The 18,487-nt window shown below is 41.6% G+C and overlaps 1 protein-coding gene across 1 annotated transcript in view; it reads left to right on the forward strand.

Annotated features, from left to right (window-relative positions):
• Window positions 1-18,487, forward strand: part of th (tyrosine hydroxylase) — a 70,093-nt gene that overhangs the window by 9,491 nt on the left and 42,115 nt on the right. Inside the window, exons 3-4 of the mRNA XM_080191614.1 lie at window positions 8,495-8,666; window positions 15,517-15,605. Coding sequence (XP_080047740.1) covers window positions 8,495-8,666; window positions 15,517-15,605 — 261 coding nt within the window. The remainder of the gene's footprint in view (window positions 1-8,494; window positions 8,667-15,516; window positions 15,606-18,487) is intronic.

Genomic DNA, 18,487 nt, shown 5'->3' on the forward strand with positions numbered 1-18,487 from the left:
GGTTCAACTTATGCTCTCGTCATTATTCTGCACAACACTTTCGCCAACTAAGCTCACTGACCCTTTATAGAATCAGTCCTTCAAAATTGCTTCCTAACATCTTCACAAGAGGTGTGAAGTGCTTTCCTAATCATAGTCAAAACAGTACAGTCATGTGAAAGATAAAATAAGTGTTGGATTTCTTCAAGGTGGTAAAGGAAGGGGATAGTTTATCCAGATCAACCATTGTAACATTGTCAAAAAAGCCCAGATACATGAACAAGATTTCTGCCAAATTGCAATGGCCGATTGGTAAAATTGCAGGAGAATTTTCCCAGCCAGAGTTTCCTGTGGAAGGGTTTGTTCTGCAATGGTGCCCCACTTTGGCATTGTAAACCGTAAAGTGAAAGGTCGTGCTGCATAACACAAAGAAGGCTGAAAAAAGTGGAAATGAATTAAGAAGTTAAGATACATTTTTAAAGTCTGCAAATTGTTACAAGGGGAAGGGTAGATAGAGGCTTCTATAGTTTAACAATCCTGGGGCAGAATTAATCAGAGTAGGAATCACTACAAGGAGTCTTCATTTAGACATCATGAGGATGCAGGAAGGAGAAAGAGTGGACAATTCTAAGAAAATACAAGTTATAAAAAGTCAGAATTGTATGCAGAGACACTGATGGTGATTCACAGTTTCAAATTGGAGTAATTCACTTAAGAAAGGATCAGAGATCTGCAGCCCACATGAGTGATATTGCAGCATTTATTTCGAGGACCCTTCTGGCAAAACAAATAAATTGTGAAAAGAGATTCAGGTATAATAGTATTTGTATGCTAAAGTACAGCCTCTGGGGCTATAGCCAGAAACCAGCCTTACATTATTGTAGTCACACAGAAGGGTAATTTAATATTCATTGTCAGGTTTTCTTTCCCCATCTAAATTGATTGAACAAGCGACTTTAATAAGGGTGGGAGTCTGAATATCAAACACACAGAAATTGAATTGAGATATTGTATCACATTTTGTCAATTATATAAATCACGTGAATTTACAATTTATTTTTCCCGTTGTTGGAGATGAATTGAGAGGCTTCAAAGAATTTAAGTCACTTCTTGTTTTCGTATATTCTTCCCTGATTCACTGCCTGTGCTCGGTTGGATATTCTCAATGAAGGGAAAACACAGCCATGGCTTGTGCTCCTTTTTACTCTGTAGTAATCCCTATTTTAAAGCCAACTGCAATTGAGAACAGGCTCAGATTTAACCATAATGTTCTCACATGGATAAATATCTCATTGGCACATTGACACTCAGGTCAGGGGTATCCAGTTGTCTTTGACTAAGGGGCATTTCTGAAGGGACTTGCACTCAGCATGAAGTTGTGTCTTTGACCCCAGCTGAAGTTTAGACCTGAAAAGCAATTCATACTATTGAGATGTGTTCTCAGGAATACACCAGAGAGTTGAACTGATAATTGCCAAAGGATATTTGAATATTGATCCTTGCAGGGTATCGGGGAAGGGGGGTGGGGGGTGGAGATAGACAGATGAGAGGATCTTTCAGAGTGGTGGTTGCAGATCATTCATTTTCAAAACAATTTGCTGCTTCATTTTTAAGCCTCTCTGCTGAACATAGAATACCAGATCCGAATGATAATGTCTATGTACAAGTGGGCACTTCTTGTGCCACTTTCCCAAACAGAAAATGGGGCAGGGGTGAGGGGTGTGCACGGGGGTGGAGGCATAGCACAGTATTTCCTCAGCAATTGTCTACCCATCCTTGTCCCAGCTCTACCCAGCTGATGGGTACTGTAAAATCTAGAAGTCATTGTCTAGACTTAAATAAGGAGAATGGCTATTTGGGTAAAGTACCACAATATTGTTTGTGCTCATGGACTCTCAGGAGGTTTTAGGAATAGATATCAAGAGAAAACCTTGGCAGAAACATGGAGGGAATGTTATAAATTTCAATCATCCAAAATCAACAAGGGAATCCTCTCTCTCTCTATAAAAATTTTCATAACAAAATCAAAATCTACCCAAGAGAGTGAAGGAACTGCCAAACCATATTTACAACTACAATAAATGTGAGATACTGTGAGTATTGGAAAAAAAGGAAATGGATTAGTCACCAACTGGAATAATCCATGCGAGTGTACTTTACAATAATGCAGTTCTAGCATATTTGTGTAAATGTTCAAGAATAAAATATAACACCTTAGACAGTTTTGAATAATTTGAAGACTATGGCAGCAGTTCTGCCAGCTTGCTGCACTGCTAAAGCAGTGCAGGGGGCCAGGAGACTCAAGCGGAGGCCACGTAGCTGACTTTCCACTGGGCGCCACAGCCTCACACAACTCCATTTACCGGATTTCCAGCGCCATTAGCTCCACATCAGAAATTGGTACGGAGCTGCACAAGTTATTTAAATGTTGTTTTAAATATAATTAGTAGGCCTGAAGTCTCTGAGCCTGCTAGAGTCTCTCACTCCCTACAGGAGTGTTTCACTCCAGCGGGGTTTTCAGTTAGTTCCCCACTAGCGGCAAGGCCATTGAGATCTCCCCAGAAGGTCAGGATAAAGCGGGGGTGACCCCTGGCCATTGCTGGTGCCAACCTGGCCCTTGGCACTGCCCAAGGAGCAAAGTGCCAATGCCCAGGGGCACCTTGGCACTGCCCAACAGGTATTGGGCAGCACTGAGGGGTTGGGGCCAGAGCAGGGGAGGGCATCTGGGGGAGATCGATGGGGGTGGCTGACTAGCTGCCACTCTGCATTCGGCAGTGACAGAGGGAGGGTGGGAGACCAGCAGTCAGGGCTGGCCATTGAGGTGGGGGGTGGTGGGGGAGTGGGGGGGGAGGTGTGTGATGCATTGGGGGGGTGGGGGGGGTGGAACGGGGTGGTGTGGTGTGGTGGAGGGGTTGGGTTTGCCCGGACACATCCAGAGGGCAAGCGATGGGTGATTGCAATCGAGCTGGCCAGCGATAAGGAGGCTAGCAGTGCAGGGATACTGTGTATATGCGGATCTTGGTACTGACCAGATCGGCAGATGTGCAATGGTCTGCTCAGCGCTATGCTGTTGGCCTCTCCAGTGGAAATAGGCCCTGCCCCCTTATTTCTAATGATAGCATGCTGGTGCACTCTGCTGTACACAGAGTATGGGAAATTCATTTTGAAAGTCCTGCTGAAAAAACCAGCAGGATTTACTACAGTTTTTTTTCAAATTTGACACTTCGAATTTTTTTGGGAGATTCAGCCAGAGCTTTCAGCAGCAAGAATAATACTTGTGTTCTAGTCTAGGAACAATTCAACTTCAGTGTCAATAGCAGCACAATGCTGAAATTGAACTTACAGGTGTCTGCTCACTCCCAGATTCTTGTTTTTTAGTTCATCCTTTAAATAGTTAATAAAATGAAATTATCACATTTAAAGGATACACTTACATTGGAGGCGCCCCAGCCAATATTCACGCGATTGGTCCCTGGGACCAGAGGCTGAGTAAATTGGGCTTATATTCTCTTAACTTTAGACGAATAAGAGGTGATCTCATTGAAAGCTACAAAATTCTGAAGGGGTTTGATAGAGTAGATGCTGTTTCCTCTGGTTGGAGAGTCTAAAACACAGGGGCAAAGTCTCTGGACAAGGAGACAATTATTTAGGACTGAGATGAGGAGAAATTACTTCACTTAAGGGGATGTGAATCTTTGGAATTCTCTACTCAAGAAGGTTATGGATGTTCCATCATTGAATACATTTAAGGCTGGGATAGAAATATTGTGGTATTAGGGAATTAAAAAATGTGGAGCAGATGGAAAAATGGAATGGATGGTGACGATCAGCCATAATCATATCAAACGGCAGAGCAAGTTCAGTGGGCCATATGGTCTACTCCTTCTAATATTTCTTACGGCCTTAAGCTTACATTGCAGGAACTGAGCAAGTTCTGTAACATAAGAAAAATTGCTTTAAAACTGATCATGATGTTTCATCCTAATTGGTGAAGCCGTGTAAACTTCAACTGTAGTTTATTAAGCATTTACAATGTACATTACGTGAATGGCAATCAGTGTCCAAAACAACCTTTAATACCCTTAAGCATAATTAAGGACCCTACACACCCCAGACGTTCTCTCTTCTGCCTTCTTCCATTGGGGAAAAAGATATAAAAGTCTGTGGTTACATGCCCATCGACTAAAGAACAGTTTCTCCCCTGCTGCTGTCAGACTTTTGAATGGTCTTACCTTGCATTAAGCTGATCTTTCTCTACACCCTAGCTATGACTGTAACACTACATTCTGCACTTTCTCATTTCCTTCTCTATGAGTGGTATGTTTTGTCTCTCTAGCACGCAAGAAACAATACTTTTCATTGTATGTTAATATATGTGACAATAATAAATCAAATCAAATCAAAGTGCTTCATAAGGTTTTCCTGGTTTATGGTGTGGGGATTAAGCATATCACATAATTTTTCGGAGCCCAGAAAATCCCATGATATTTGTTGCACTGGCTAATCTCAGCCAGGAGAGCAACGAGGGCAGAACAACTGGCTTAGCAACCTGAGGGAGAGGAAAAAATCCAAATCCTGATCATGATTTAATAATTCTTCATGGACTGGACGGCAGGTGAGGACAGGACGGGATCAGTCATGATGCTCCTTGGGATCAAATGATTTTCACAAGAAAAACGGCACAATGATAAAACACCAACAGGTGACCAGAACTTACATAGCCAGAATATTTTTAATTTGTTCATGAAATATGGGCACCACTGACTTGGCCAGCATTTATTGCCTATCTCCAATTTCCCTTGCAAAGGTAACGGTGAGCTGTCTTCCTGAACCACTTCAGTCCATGTGCTGTAGATACACTCACACTGAGAGAGTTCCAAGGCATTCATCCAGTTGCAGTAAAAAAAATGGCAATATATTTCCAAGTCAGGACGGTGAGTAACTTGGAGGGGCACTTCCAGATGTTGATGTGTCCATGTATCTGCTGACATTGTCCTTCTAGCTGGTAGGTGTCATGGGTTTGGAAGCTGCTATCAAAAGAGCCTTGGTGAGTTTCTGCAGTGTAATCTTGTAGATGGAACATATGGCTGCCAATGTCCACTGGTGGTGGAAGGAGTGAATGTTTATGGATGGGGTGTCAATCAAGTGGGCTGCTTTGTGCTGGATGGTGTTGAGTTTCCTGAGTGTTTTGGTAGTAAAGGTAGTAATTGGTGATGGCAGAAACCTTATATTGAGCATGGTAAAATTGGTAATCTTGTGGCATTTGTTAAAATGACTACCTTGACTGGTTAATGATCAGTGATTGTGGCTGTCTGCAAAAGTAATATTGATTTAAACTCTGAAATGTTTCACTGGTGCAACTTCAGAATCTATATACATTGTACAGAAAATACATGCAGATCCCAGAGTGATTTTGAATTTACAATCACATTTCAGATCTCAAACACTGGTTGTACACTGGTGAAACTTCGGTGCAATGCAGTCTTGTCGACATCTCACTGAGAATATTAGCTTGTGTCTATTATTCTTTAGTGTCAGTATATTGTATTCATCACAGTGCATTGTTTAATCTTGGAGTTTTTATAAATGCTTTCAAAAGAATCACCAACAGCATATTCAGTTTCCATCCATTCACCAAAACATTTTATCTGTCATATCATACTGCCTGTGCCACACTTGCTGTAATGTCATATTCAATGGACTCAGCAAATTATAGCTGTTAGCTCAAGTGTAGCACTCATGTCTTAGAGTCAAAGGGTTGTGGATTTAAATTCCACATAAGCACAAGATCTACACTAACTTTTGGATGCGATGTTAAGAGACTTCATTTGCCTTTTAGGCAGATCTAAAAGATCCCATTACTTAATTCAAAGGAGAGGAGAGAAGTTCCCACAAAATCTTGGTCAATATTTGTCCTATAATCATTTTCACTAAAAAAGCAGATTATTGGGACATCATCTTGTTGCTGTTACTGGTAGCTCTATGTGTTTCAAAGTACTTCATTGTACCTACACATACCCAGCCACACAATTTCCTGAGGAAGGGATGTCTACCTATCTATTGTATGAAAACTTTACCTATGATTGTCACATGTTGTCTAATGTAAATCGCTGCATCACAATTTAGAACCATACAAAAACTCATAAGTTGACATTTTGAAGTAAAAGCACTTCGGGATCAGAACTTAGAGCTCCAATTTCCACAAGTCTTTTACATGTAAAGACCAGGTTCCCGTCTCCAGTCTGCAAGATAATTGATCGTTGAATAAAATCATTCAGTGTTTACTTAACAGCAATATATTTTTTATTCTAAACATGATTTAAAAAACAATGATGTTTTGTCAATTGAGTTTGTGTCTTTATAAACCCTGTTTGTGAACTGAAATCCCATTCACCTGATTAAGGAACAGTACTCCGAAAGCTAGTGGTTTGTGCTAACAAATAAACCTGTTGGACTTTAACCTGGTGTTGTGAGACTTCTTATTGTATAAAACTATACCCATAGAAGAATACATTGTGCGTTACATTGGCCATTCACACCATGTGAATGTCACTTACAAAACTAACATTTATTGTCCATTTCTAAGTGCACTCAAGTAGCTTGCTAAGCTATTTAAAAGTTTGGCATATTGCTATGTGTCTGGAGTCACATATAGGCTAGACTGGGTAAACATAAGAACATAACTAGGAGCAGGAGTAGGCCATCTGGCCCTGGAACCCGCTCCGCCATTCAATAAGATCATGGCTGATCTTTTTGTGGACTGAGCTCCACTTATCTGCCTACTCATCATAGCCCTTAATTCCTTTACTGTTCAAAAATTTATCTATCCTTGCCTTAAAATCATTCAATGAGGTAGCATCAACTGCTTCACTGGGCAGGGAATTCCACAGATTCACAACCCTTTGTGTGAAGAAGTTCCTCCTCAACTCAGTTCTAAATCTGCTTACCCTTATTTTGAGGCTAGCCCCCTAGTTCTAGTTTCACCCACCAGTGGAAACAACTTCCCTGCTTCTATCTTATCTGTTCCCTTCATAATCTTGTATGTTTCTATAAGATCTCCCCTCATTCTTCTGAATTCCAATGAATATAGCCCCAGTCTACTCAGTCTCTCCTCATAAGCCAACCCTCTGAACTCCGGAATCAACCTAGTGAAGCTCCTCTGCGCCCCCTCCAGTGCCAGTATATCCTTTCTCAAGTAAGGAGGCCAAAACTGTACACAGTACCCCAGGTGTGACTTCACCATCACCTTATATAGTTGCAACATAATCTCGCTGTTTTTAAACACCATCCCTCTAGCAATGAAGGACAAAATTCCATTTGCCTTCTTAATTACCTGCTGCACCTGCAAACCAATTTCTTGAGATTCCTGCACAAGGACACCCAGGTCCATCTGTACAGCAGCATGCTGCAATTTTTTATCATTTAAATAATAGTCCACTTTGCTGTTATTCCTACCAAATGGATGACCTCACATTTACCAACATTGTACTCCATCTGCCAGACCCTCACCCACTCACTTAGATTATCTACATCCCTTTGCAGACTTTCAGTGTCCTCTGCACACTTTGCCCTTCCACCCATCTTAGTGTCATCTGCGAATTTTGACACACTACACGGTCCCCAACTCCAAATCATCTATGTAAATCATAAACAATTGCAATCCCAACACTGATCCCTGAGGCATATTCACTGATCGCCAGCCAGAAAAACATGTTTTTTTTGGAAGACAACCTTCTTTCTCTCAAGGACATGAGTGAGCCAGATGGGTTTTTATGAGTGCTATCCTTTCATGCTGACCACATGATTGAAACTACCTGTGTAACACTCCGATATTTATAAACTAGCATAGGAGAGTCACTAATTTTGAAAAAAGTGATAAACCACGGTGATATAAATTGAAAATTCATCAAAATAGTTAAGAAAAACTATAAATGTGGAAAATGTTTGTATATTTCCACAGAAATGTTTCTTGATAAGTCTGTTAGTGTTCAGATCACCTTTAACTTTGATTTTGAATGTTCTATCAAGTTTTGCTCACCACATCTCAGAAAAGATGAAGATCAATCAGTAAGGATCCAGGGAACAATGATCAGGATGATCCCCAGGTTTTGGTGACTACTTTACGAAGAAAGGCTTAAGTGTAAAAATCACAAAGCTCAGACAAGGGGAGAGGTTAAAAAATAATCTTTGATATTTTATGTGAGGCCCAAACTTCTAGAGAGTGTTGCTGAACAGGATTAATTTGAAATACCTTTAAGAAGCAGCTGAACTGAAATATGCAGAGTATGGGATCAATGGTAAAAGAGATATCATCACTTTGAGTCATTTTGGAAGAAGTTCTGCGTTATCGAAGGTAGGAGATCAGTGGGAAGTGGGATCTGAAATAGAATGATCTCACATGGCATCCAGATGGATGAGGTTTAGTTTGTAAAGTGATTTTTTCTTATTCTGGATTTTCTAATGTTAAGTATAATTATATAATGAAAACATATATTTTCCTTATCCTTTCCTATAGACATTTGAAGCTCAGATACACCACATTGAAACAAGACCATCCAGAAAATCTAAAGAAAAAGAAGTTTTAGAATTCTTCATCCGTTGTGAAACAAACAGTTCGGATATCAGCACCTTGCTCAGTTCCTTGAAAAGAGTTGCTGAAGATGTAAAGACAACAAAAGAAGAGAAATGTAAGAATGAAACCTACAGTTTCTCTACAGTTGTACAAGTCCAATGCTTTTACCCTTCAGTGAATAGCAGTGATCATTATCCTGTCATGTTCCATACACTGAGCCCATTTCTTTTTGGGTTTTCATTTGATTTTGTCCTTTGTCAAAGAAATTGTTTCATGCTGGAATACACTTCCATGGTTACAGACTGTCCCAGGACACATGTCCAACTGGTTATTGTGAGTCTTAACAGTTGCTATCGTAGCTGAGTCCTATCAAATCAAGCAGGACTTTAGAGAGGGAAAGGGTGGGTGTGGAAATAGCCTACCAGTCAGGAGCAGGGACACTGGATTTTTTTTTTTACCTTTCATAGTTGAAATAGTGATGGCACCTCGACTGCTGTCCCAGAGATCAACAAACGCAGCAGAGACAAAGGATTGGTCTGGACCTTTATGAACTGCAGTTCTCAATAGCAACAGTGACAGCAACATGCTTTTTTTTTATAGTACTTTTAATATTGGAGAATGTCCCACAGCACCTCACAGGAAAGTTATCCATTCAAATTTTACATTGATCAACACAAGACATAAGGATAAGTGAGGTGGTCTCAAAAGTAAGGTTGAAATTAAAAATCAGAAGTGGGAGGATTAGAGAGGGAATTCCAGAGTTTAGGCTAAAAGCACGACTGCCAATGATGGAGTGATTAAAATCGGGAAAGGACAAGGGTCAGAATTGAAGGAGCTCAGATATTTTGGAAGGTGCATGGCTGGAGGAAATTACAGACTCAGAGAGAGCAAGAGATTTGGAAATGAGGAGCATTTCAAAATGAAGGCAATGCTTATCTAGGAGCCAATATAGAGCAGTGAATACAGAGCTATGGTTGAACAGGACTTGGTGTGAATTAGAATATGGACAACAACCTACTAGGTGAGGTCAAATTTTTAGAGGAGAGAAAATCCTGGGGTGCACTGGAAGAGTCAAGTCTAGAGATAACAAAGAAGTGACTGATGATTTCAGCAACGATGAGCTGAAGCAATAGCAGATTTTACACAGCTGGGTGTAGGAAGTTTACATGATAGACATGTGTTTTCAGTGTCAAAGAGGATGGTGATTCCTACCACATCAGATTTTTTTTTTCACCAAGCCATTGGTGGAACTACCACATCTGTTCGAAAAAAATCCAACTATGCACCCATATGGAAGTGCATCCCAGCTTGAATCACCACCTCCAGCAGGGCAGGGGCAACATGGGAAAATTATAAAGAAAATTGGAGCATTTAAAGAAACCACCTCTGGCAGTGGTATTACTGCACTTTTTGAATATGGTTCCTAAATTAGACAACAGATCATTACAGCTATTAATGAGATGCAGGCTGCAATTGGTCTGATAGCTTGATCATAAACTGGGATGGTAAGACCTGCAATGTTGCCTTTAAAGACATTGCAATGATCCAGTGCTTCACTGTGACTCTCAAGAATATCATACGGTTCTTCACATGCATGCTTCAGCTGTTTGAAGACAGCACAGAAGTTAAAGAGAGCACATTAAGTAGTAAAGGCAGTGTCAGTAATCCTAGTACCAGATAGATCAGGCAAAAGCGAGTCAGAGCGCAAGGAAAGTCCAGATTAAACTGCACTTATTTCAATGCAAGAGGGATATTATAGCAATTACTGAAAGGGGAGAACAGGACTGGCAGGTTAATGTTCCAGGGTACAGATGCTGTAGGAAAGATAGAACAGGAGGTCAGAGAGGAGGGGGAATTGCACTTTTGATTAGGGAAAACATCACGGCTGTACTGAGAAGGGATATATCCAAGGGTTCGGCTACTGTCTATATCGGTAGAACTGAGAAATAAGGAGGATATCACTTTTATAGGGTTGTACTATAGGCCCCCAAATAGTTGGCAGGAAATTAAGGAGCAAATATGTAAGGAGATTACAGATAGCTCCAAGAAAAATAGGGTGGTAATAGTAGGAGATTTTAACTTTCCCAAGATTGACTGGGACAGCCATAGTATTAGAGTGTTGGATGGAAAGAAATTTGTTGAGTGTATTCAGGAGGAATTTTTCATTCTGTATGTGGATGGCTCGATTACAGAAGGGGCAAAACATGACTCCTCTTAGGAAATAAGGAAGAGCAGATGACAGAAGTGATAGTGAGGGATCACTTTGGGACCTGTAATCATAATTCCATTAGTTTTAAGATAGCTATGGAGAATGATAGGTTTGGCCAAAAGTTAAAATTCTAAATTGGGACAAGGTCAATTCTGATGGTATCAAGCAGGAACTTTCAAAAGTTAATTGGGAGAGTCTGTGGGAAGGCAAAGGGAGGTAAATGGGAGGCTTTCAAAAGTGTGTTAACCAGCATTCAGAGTAAGCACACTCCTTTTAGAGTGAAGGCAAGGCTGGCAGAAGTAGGAACCCTGGATGACTCGGGATATTGCGGCCTTGGTCAAGAAGGAGGAGGAGGCACATGACATGCATCGGCAGCTGAGATCAAGTGAATCCCTTGAAGAGTATAGGGTTTTGTAGGAGTAGAGTTAAGCGAGAAATCGGGAGGGCGAAAAGGGGACACAAGATTGTTTTGGCAGATAAGGCAAAAGAGAATTCAAGGAGCTTCTAAAAATACATAAAGGGCAAAAGAGTAACAAGGGAAAGAGCAGGTCCTCTTAAGGATCAACAAGGTCATCTACGTGTGGATCCACAAGGGATGGGTGAGATCCTAAATTAGTATTTCTCATAAATAAATAATGATGTCTTGAGGAGTGTACATATTACAGAGAAGGAGGTGCTGTAAGTCTTTAAGTGCATCAAGGTAAATAAATCCCTGGGACCTGATGAAATGTATCCCAGGACATTGTGAGAGGCTAGGGAGGAAATTGCGGGTCCCCTAGCAGAGATATTTGAATTGATAGTCACAGGTGAGGTACCTGAAGGGTGGCAAATGTTGTGTCTTTGTTTAAAAAGGGCTGCGGAGAAAAGTCTGGGAACTGCAGGCCCTTGAGCCTCACATGTATGGTGGGTAAGTTGTTTTAAGATATTTTGAGAGACAGGATCTACAGGTATGTAGAGATGCAAGGACTGATTAGGGACAGTCAGCATGGCTTTGTGATTGGAAAATCATGTCTCACAAATTTGATTGAGGTTTTTGAAGGGGTAACCAAAAAGATAGATGAGACTTTAGCAAGGCCTTTGACAAGGTACTACATGGTAGGTTGTTGCATAAGGTTAAATCTCACGGGGGACAGGGTGAGGTATCTAAATGGATACAAAATTGGTTTCTTGACAGCAGCCAGAGGGTGGTTGTAGAGGGTTATTTTTCAAACTGGAGACCTGTGACCAGCGACGTGCCTCAGTGATCGGTGCTGGGTCTACTATTATTTGTCATTTATATAAATAATTTGGATGAGAATATATGAGGTACAGTTAGTAAGTTTGCAGATGACACCAAGATTGGTGGCATAGTGGACAGTGAAGAAAGTTATCTCCAATTGCAATGAGATCTGGATCAATTGAGCCAGTGGGCTGATGAATGGCAGATGGAGTTTAATTTAGATAAGTGCGAAGTGATGCATTTTGGTAGATTGAACCAGGTCAGGATTTACTCAGTTAATGGTAGGGCGTTGGGGAGAGTTGCAGAACAAAGAGATCTAAGGGTACATGTTCACTGCTCCTTGAAATGGAGTCACAGGTGGACAGAGTGGTGAAGAAGGCATTCAGCATGCTTGGTTTCATTGGTCAGAATATTGAATACAGGAGTTGGGACATCTTGTTGAAGTTGTACAAGATATTGGTAAGGCCACATGTGCTATACTGTGTGTAGTTCTGATCACCCTATTATAGAAAGAATGCAGATAAGATTTACTGGGATGCTACCAGGACATGATGGTTTGAGTTAAAGGAGAGACTGGATAGTCTGTGTCTTTTTTCTCTGGAGCGTAGAAGGCAAAAAGGTGATCTTATAGAGGTCTTTAAAATAACGAGGGACACTGATCAGCTAGATAGTCAGTATCTTTTCCCAAAGATAGGGGAGTCTAAAACTCGAGGGCCTAGATTTAAGGTGAGAAGGGAGAGATACAGAAGCGTCCAGAGGGCCAATTTTTCACACAGAGGGTGGTGAGTGTCTGGAACAAGCTGCCAGAGGTAGCAGTAGAGGCAGGTACAACTTTGTCTTTAAAAAGTATTTAAATAGTTACATGGGTAAGATAGGTATAGAGGGATATGGGCCAAATGCAGGCAATTGCGATTAGCTTTTGATGATTAGTTTCCAAACCTCACTGGATTCCGGGGAAGTGCCGGAAGATTGGAAAACGGCTAATGTTACGCCGTTGTTTAAAAAGGGTAGCAGGCAAAAGGCAGGGAATTATAGGCCGGTTAGTTTAATGTCTGTTGTAGGTAAAATGCTTGAATCTGTAATCAAGGAGAAAATAGCGAGGCATCTTAAGGAGAATTGTTTGATAGAGCAGACGCAGCACGGTTTTGTTAAGGGGAAGTCGTGTCTGACGAATTTATTGGAATTCTATGAGGATGTGTCTAGTGCGGTGGATAGAGGAGAACCGGTGGATGTGGTGTTTCTTGATTTTCAGAAGGCATTTGATAAGGTGCCACACAAGAGGTTGTTACAGAAGGTTAGGGGGCATGGAGTTGGGGGTAGGGTGTTAGCGTGGATAGGGGATTGGCTGTCAAATAGGAGGCAGAGAGTGGGTGTCAATGGGTGCTGTTTGGATTGGCGGTTGGTGACTAGTGGAGTGCCCCAGGGATCGGTGCCGGGGCCTCAGCTATTTACCATTTATATAGATGATCTGGAGGAGGGAACCGAGTGTAAGGTGTCGAAATTTGCTGATGACACCAAGATTGGTGGAACGGCAAATTGTGCGGAGGGTGTGGAAAGTCTGCAGAGGGATCTAGATAGGCTGGGCGAATGGGCCAGGAACTGGCAAATGGAATTTAATGTTGGCAAGTGTGAAGTTGTCCACTTTGGTAGGAATAATGGTAGGAAGGACTACTACTTACATGGCGAAAAGCTGCAGCATGCTACTGTGCAGAGGGACCTCGGGGTGCAAAAACCCAGCCTGCAGGTGCAGCAGGTGGTCAGGAAGGCAAATGGGATGCTGGCCTTCATAGCGAGGGGGATTGAATATAAAAGTAGGGAGGTCTTACTGCAACTGTACAGGGCACTGGTTAGGCCGCAGCTGGAATACTGTGTGCAGTTTTGGTCGCCGCACTTACGCAAGGATATTTTGGCCTTGAAGGGAGTGCAGAGGAGGTTTACTAGGCTGCTACTGGCGTTGAGGGGGTTGAACTATGAGGAGAGGCTGAATAAACTAGGCTTGTACTTGTTAGAGTTTAGAAGGATGAGGGGAGATCTCATTGAGACGTACAAGATGATGAATGGGATGGATAGGATAGAGGTGGAGAGGCTCTTCCCACTCAGAAAAGACAGTAGGACTACAGGGCACAGCCTTAAGATAAGGGAGGGGGGGCAGTTTAGAACGGAGTTGAGGAGGAACTTCTTCACTCAAAGGGTGGTGAATCTCTGGAATTCTCTGCCCGTTGAAGTGGTGGAGACTGCCTCACTAAATATATTTAAGACGCGGATAGATAGGTTTTTGATAGGCAAGGGGATTAAGGGTTATGGGGCGAAGGCGGGAAAGTGGAACTGAGCCACTTCAGATCAGCCAAGATCTTATTGAATGGCGGGGCAGGCTCGAAGGGTTAGATGGCCTACTCCTGCTCCTATTTCTTATGTTCTTATCTTAGGGCTTTAAAAATAAAGGACAGCATGGACAAGTTGGGCCGAAAAGCCTGTTTCCATGCTGTAAACCTCTAAGACTCCCCTATGACTCTATAACCTGAATTGCAGTATAATGTTCTGGTCAGTGAGTTGGACAATGACCACAGACAACAATGAGGTGAATTCCAGGTTAATCTGTTTCTGCTGTTAGTTGATGGAAGAATGTTATCCAGGTGACCTGAAGTATGTCTCATTCTTTCTCAAACTACATGGGATCCTTCATTTCCCACTTGAAACAGACATATTGAGACTCCATCCACTGACAGTGCTGTACTCTCTCAGTACTGCACTGAAATGTCAGCACAGTTAATATATTCCGATCCTGGGGTAGTTCTTGATCACGCGTCTCTTTGACTTCGAGATCAGAATGCTACAAATTGAGCTAAGCTGACACACTGCCAGGCTTTTCCTGTGCTTTATGTCATGTACTAATTTATTCCATTTGTTTTTTGTTTTGATTTTCAGCAATATTAATCATAGATTCTGCATGTGCATGATATATATATATTCTTTCAATTATACTATTTAAAATACATGGTCTTTACAATATACCGACTGCTGTCAATATGCATATTCTCCCAGGATACACTCCAAACCCACACATTTCTAAGCACTTGTGTGACATATTGGAAAACTGAGAGGATGAAAAACCTCAATAGCAATCCTTCCCACCTATCCTCATGTACTAAAGCAGAGCTTATGCTGAAGATGGATTCTGAAACTTCACCAAGAAAAGATGAAACAATATTAACTGCTGTGTCTTTGATGTTGCTGATAATGCCATTCATTCATTCAGTGACTCTGAATCCATTGCATTCCAAGTGGGACATTCATTGAGACAAGCAGTATTGGTCCAGGTACACACTGGTAATAAGCTCCATTACCACTCCCTTGCTTAGTGCTTCTGTTTTCATGCTGGGTTTTCATTTAAAAATACTGCAGAGTTATTCTCTCCATCAGTGGCTCTGTGTAAAGTAATCACCACCAATAATATTCAGGTTCCTACCTCATAGAGCTTCTCAATGCAGTGCAGTGCTACAAATATTTATCCTTTTTTTTCTCTATTTTTGCCTCTAGTTCATTGGTTTCCAAAAAAGTTATCGGATTTGGACAGGTGCCATCAATTAGTCACAAATTTTGACCCAGACCTGGACCTCGATCACCCGGTAAGTTGAGAGTTTATTTGAAGGGATCCTTGCTGGAGGGACAAAGGTCAATCAAGCACTTTCAACGCAAAGGGGTAGATAATCTGATGAGAGGAGGTTAGTCTGGAGCATAAATACCAGCATAGACCAGTTGGACCAAATGGCCTGTTTCTATGCTGCAAATTGTACATAAAACATTTTTCTCCTGTCATCTCTGCCAGAATTAAAAACAAACTAATGGTCATAACATTATTAAAAGAGATAGCTGAATTCTGTATTGGCCACCTCTCACGTTGTTCCTTGCTTTCATGCTGCAGTCTTTCATTTGCTGCTTCCAGATAGGATTTTACGTAACACTTCTCAGCACCATGCAGTTCAGTTCTGCTCAACTGGGAATAGTAAGTGCTCTCTGGTGTTCACTCCTCTTCTTCATGGTCTCTCTGCAGCAGACACTTCTGATTAACTCTACTTGATAATGCTATCAATTAAGTGGCAGACCCACAGAATGTTCTCCCATTGGTGAAGAGTCATGAAAATAGTTATTAACATTCCTAAACTTGAAAAGCCTGGACAAAAGCAAACATTCAAGCTTTGATTCTTTGGTTGTCGGAAGAAAATAGAAAATAGGAGCAGGAGTTTTTGAGCCTTTTCCACCATTCATCATGATCATGGCACATCATCGAACTCCTTCCCCCTCCCACATATCCTTTGCTCCTCTTTGTGCCAAGATCTATGGGGGCAGTTCTCTCACCCTGCCATGCTCATTTTCCAATGCAATGGGGTGGGAGAAACTTGCAGCCGGGCATGCACGAGTTCATGCTTGCATTCCCGCATGAGTGCATCTCCCAACTCAGATTTCCGACGCTATCAGATCTGTGCTGGAAACCAACGGGAAGACTAAGTAAGTCCTTTTAATATATTTTAAATCTGTTTTTAATGTAATTAGCAGGCCCAGGACTGAATTCTCTGGGCCTGCTAGCCTGTCCCACCCTGCCAGGAGTATCCCACTTTTGGAGAACTACTGGGATGACCCCACTGGAGTGAAGTGGGGATAATCGGAGCTGCCCAAGGGGTCAGGTGGTGGGGGGGTGGTGTCCCCTGGGCAAGGGTACCCAGGCCATGCCAGACTGTGCCCTGGCACTGCCCACTGGGCAAAGTGCCCATGCCCAGAGGAACCTTGGCACAAAAATAAAATGGGAAAGATGGCTGAAGCATGGCTTACAAGGGAAATTAGAAATAGTATTGGATCCAAGGAAGAAGCATACAAATTGGCCAAGAAAAAAAACAAAACTGAGGATTGGGAGAAATTTAGAATTCGGCAGAGGAGGACCAAGGATTTAATAAGAAGGGGAAAATAGAGTAAGTTTGTCACGAACATAGAAACTTTTGCAGTCAGTTTTATAGGTATGTGAAGAGAAAAAAAGTGAAGACAAATGTAGGTCCCTCATAGTCAGAAATTTATAATGTGGAACAATGAAATGGCTGACCAAGTAAATACACACTTCGGTTCTTTCTTCACAAAGGAGGACGTGAGTAAAATATCAGAAATGTTGGGGAACATGGTGTTTAGTGAGAGGGAGAAACTAAAGAAGATCAGTATGAAGTAGAGAACTGTTGTTGGGGAAATTGATGGGATTAAAGGCCAATAAATCCCCAGGGCCTCATACTCTACATCCCAGAGTACTAAAGGAAATGGCCCCAGAGATAGTGGATGCATTGGTGGTCATGTCCCAAGATTCTAAAGACTTTAGAATCATTCCTACAGATTGGAAAGCAGCTAATATAACCCCACTACTTAAAATGGGAAGAAGAGTAAAAACAGAATTATAGACCAGTCAGCCTGATGTCAGTAGTGGGGAAAATTCTAGAATCCACGAACAAATATTTTATAGAAGAGTATCTGGAAAATTGAAAACACCTGAAGAATCAGACAGAGTCAGCATGGATTTATGAAAGGGAAATCATGCGTGATAAATCTACTCAAGTTCATCAAGGATATAACTAGTAGAGTCGATAATGGGGAGTGAATGGGAATGGTTTATTTGGACTTTCAGAAGGCTTTCGACAAAGTCCCACAAAAGAGATTGGCATGTAAAATTACAATGCATGGGATTGGAGGTAGTTGATTGAGATGAATAGAAAACTGGTAGGCAGAAAGGAAGCAGGGTAGAAATAAAGGTGTAATTTGCTGAACAGTGACTAGTGGGGTACCACAGGGATCAATGCTAGGACCCCAGCTATTCACTATGTATATTGATATTTTAGATGAGGGAACTAAATGTAATATTTCCAAGTTTGCAGATGACACAATGCTGGGTGGGAGGGTGAGCTGTGAGGAAGATGCAGAGATCCTGTATTGTGATTTGGACTAGTTGAGTAAGTGGGCAAATGCATGGCAGATGCAAAATGATATGGATAAGTATGACGTTATCCATTTTGGTAGCAAAAATAGGAAGATGGATTATTATCTGAATAGCTATAAATTAAGAGAGGGGAATATCCAATGAGACCTGGATATCCTTGTACATCAGTCACTGAAAGTAAGCATGCAGGTACAGCAAGTAGTAATGAACGTATATGGTATGTTGGCCTCCACAGCGAGAGGACTGAAGCACAGGAGCAGGGATGCCTAAAGCCACACCTGGAATATTGCCATTTTGGTCTCTGTATCTGAGGAAGGATGTTCTTGCTGTAGAGGGAGTGCAGTGATGGGTTACCAGACCAATTCATGGGATGGTAAAACTGACGTATGAGGAGTGGTTGACACAAAGCTGAGTGGGAAGGTGAATGTGAGCAGGATGCAGAGATCCTTCAATGTGATTTGGACAAGTTGAATGAATGGACAAATAAATGGCAGATGCAGTATAATTTGAATAAACGTGAGGTTTCCATTTTGTTAGCAA

This window comes from Carcharhinus amblyrhynchos, chromosome 6 (assembly GCF_965287045.1).
Source record: "Carcharhinus amblyrhynchos chromosome 6, sCarAmb.v2.hapA, whole genome shotgun sequence".
Taxonomy (NCBI): domain Eukaryota; kingdom Metazoa; phylum Chordata; class Chondrichthyes; order Carcharhiniformes; family Carcharhinidae; genus Carcharhinus; species Carcharhinus amblyrhynchos.